Genomic DNA, 804 nt, shown 5'->3' with positions numbered 1-804 from the left:
CCCTGGGGCCATGGGGAGCCCTGACTGCCCGGGCAGAGCCCCCTGCTGCCCCCGCCCCCTGCAGCCCAGCCCCTAGCGCCGCCCTGGGGCCATGGGGAGCCCTGACTGCCCGGAGACAGCGCCCCCCACTGCCTCCACCCCACCCCCTGCAGCACAGCCCCTAGCGCCGCCCTGGGGCCATGGGGAGCCCTGACTGCCCGGGCAGAGCCCCCTGCTGCCCCCGCCCCCACCCCCTGCAGCACAGCCCCTAGCGCCGCCCTGGGGCCATGGGGAGCCCTGACTGCCCGGGGAGAGCCCCCTGCTGCCCCCCACCCCGCCCCCTGCAGCACAGTCCCTAGCGCTGCCCCGTCTCCCATCGAGCCCGGCCCGGCGCTCACCGTCGGGCAGGTCGGGGTGGCAGAGCCGCAGGTCCTGGCAGGTGCGGGCTGGGTTGTCCTGGGTGCCCATCGGGTGCTTCATCTGCTCGATCTCCCGCTTGAGGGCGTTGAGGGAGCCGAAGATCTCGTCCATGCCGCCCGCGTGGCCGTGGGCCCCGTCCGCCGCCATCCCCTCCCCGTCCTCGCCCACCAGCTGGCTGGCGTCGATCGACCGCTTGCTCTTCTTGGGCAGCTGGATGGGCAGCGGCTGGATCACCTCCCCGGGGGGGCCCTGCGCCGGCACAGCACCGTCAGTGGGGCAGGGGCTGGGGGGATGGGCTGGGGGTGGGCAGGGGCAGGACGGGGATGGCAGGGACAGTGTGGGGCAGGGAAGGAAGGTTCAGGGCGGGGCAAAGGGGCAGGGAGGGAAGGGGGCAGGGCGGGGGAG

At 75.2% G+C, this 804-nt stretch overlaps 1 protein-coding gene across 1 annotated transcript in view; it reads right to left on the bottom strand.

The window, feature by feature from the left end:
• Positions 1–377: 377 nt before the first annotated feature.
• Positions 378–804, bottom strand: part of LOC113408528 (collagen alpha-2(XI) chain-like) — a gene marked incomplete at both ends in the record, with an annotated part of 1,038 nt that continues 611 nt past the window's right edge. Inside the window, one exon of the mRNA XM_026661811.2 lies at positions 378–648. Within this exon, the coding sequence (XP_026517596.2) occupies positions 378–648 (271 nt within the window). The remainder of the gene's footprint in view (positions 649–804) is intronic.

Source organism: Terrapene carolina, unplaced genomic scaffold, assembly GCF_002925995.2.
Source record: "Terrapene carolina triunguis isolate 2854851 unplaced genomic scaffold, T_m_triunguis-2.0 Scaffold17639, whole genome shotgun sequence".
Classification (NCBI taxonomy): Eukaryota; Metazoa; Chordata; order Testudines; family Emydidae; genus Terrapene; species Terrapene triunguis.
The sequence above is the reverse complement of the archived record's forward strand: the minus strand, read 5'-3'. Positions and strand labels throughout refer to the sequence as shown.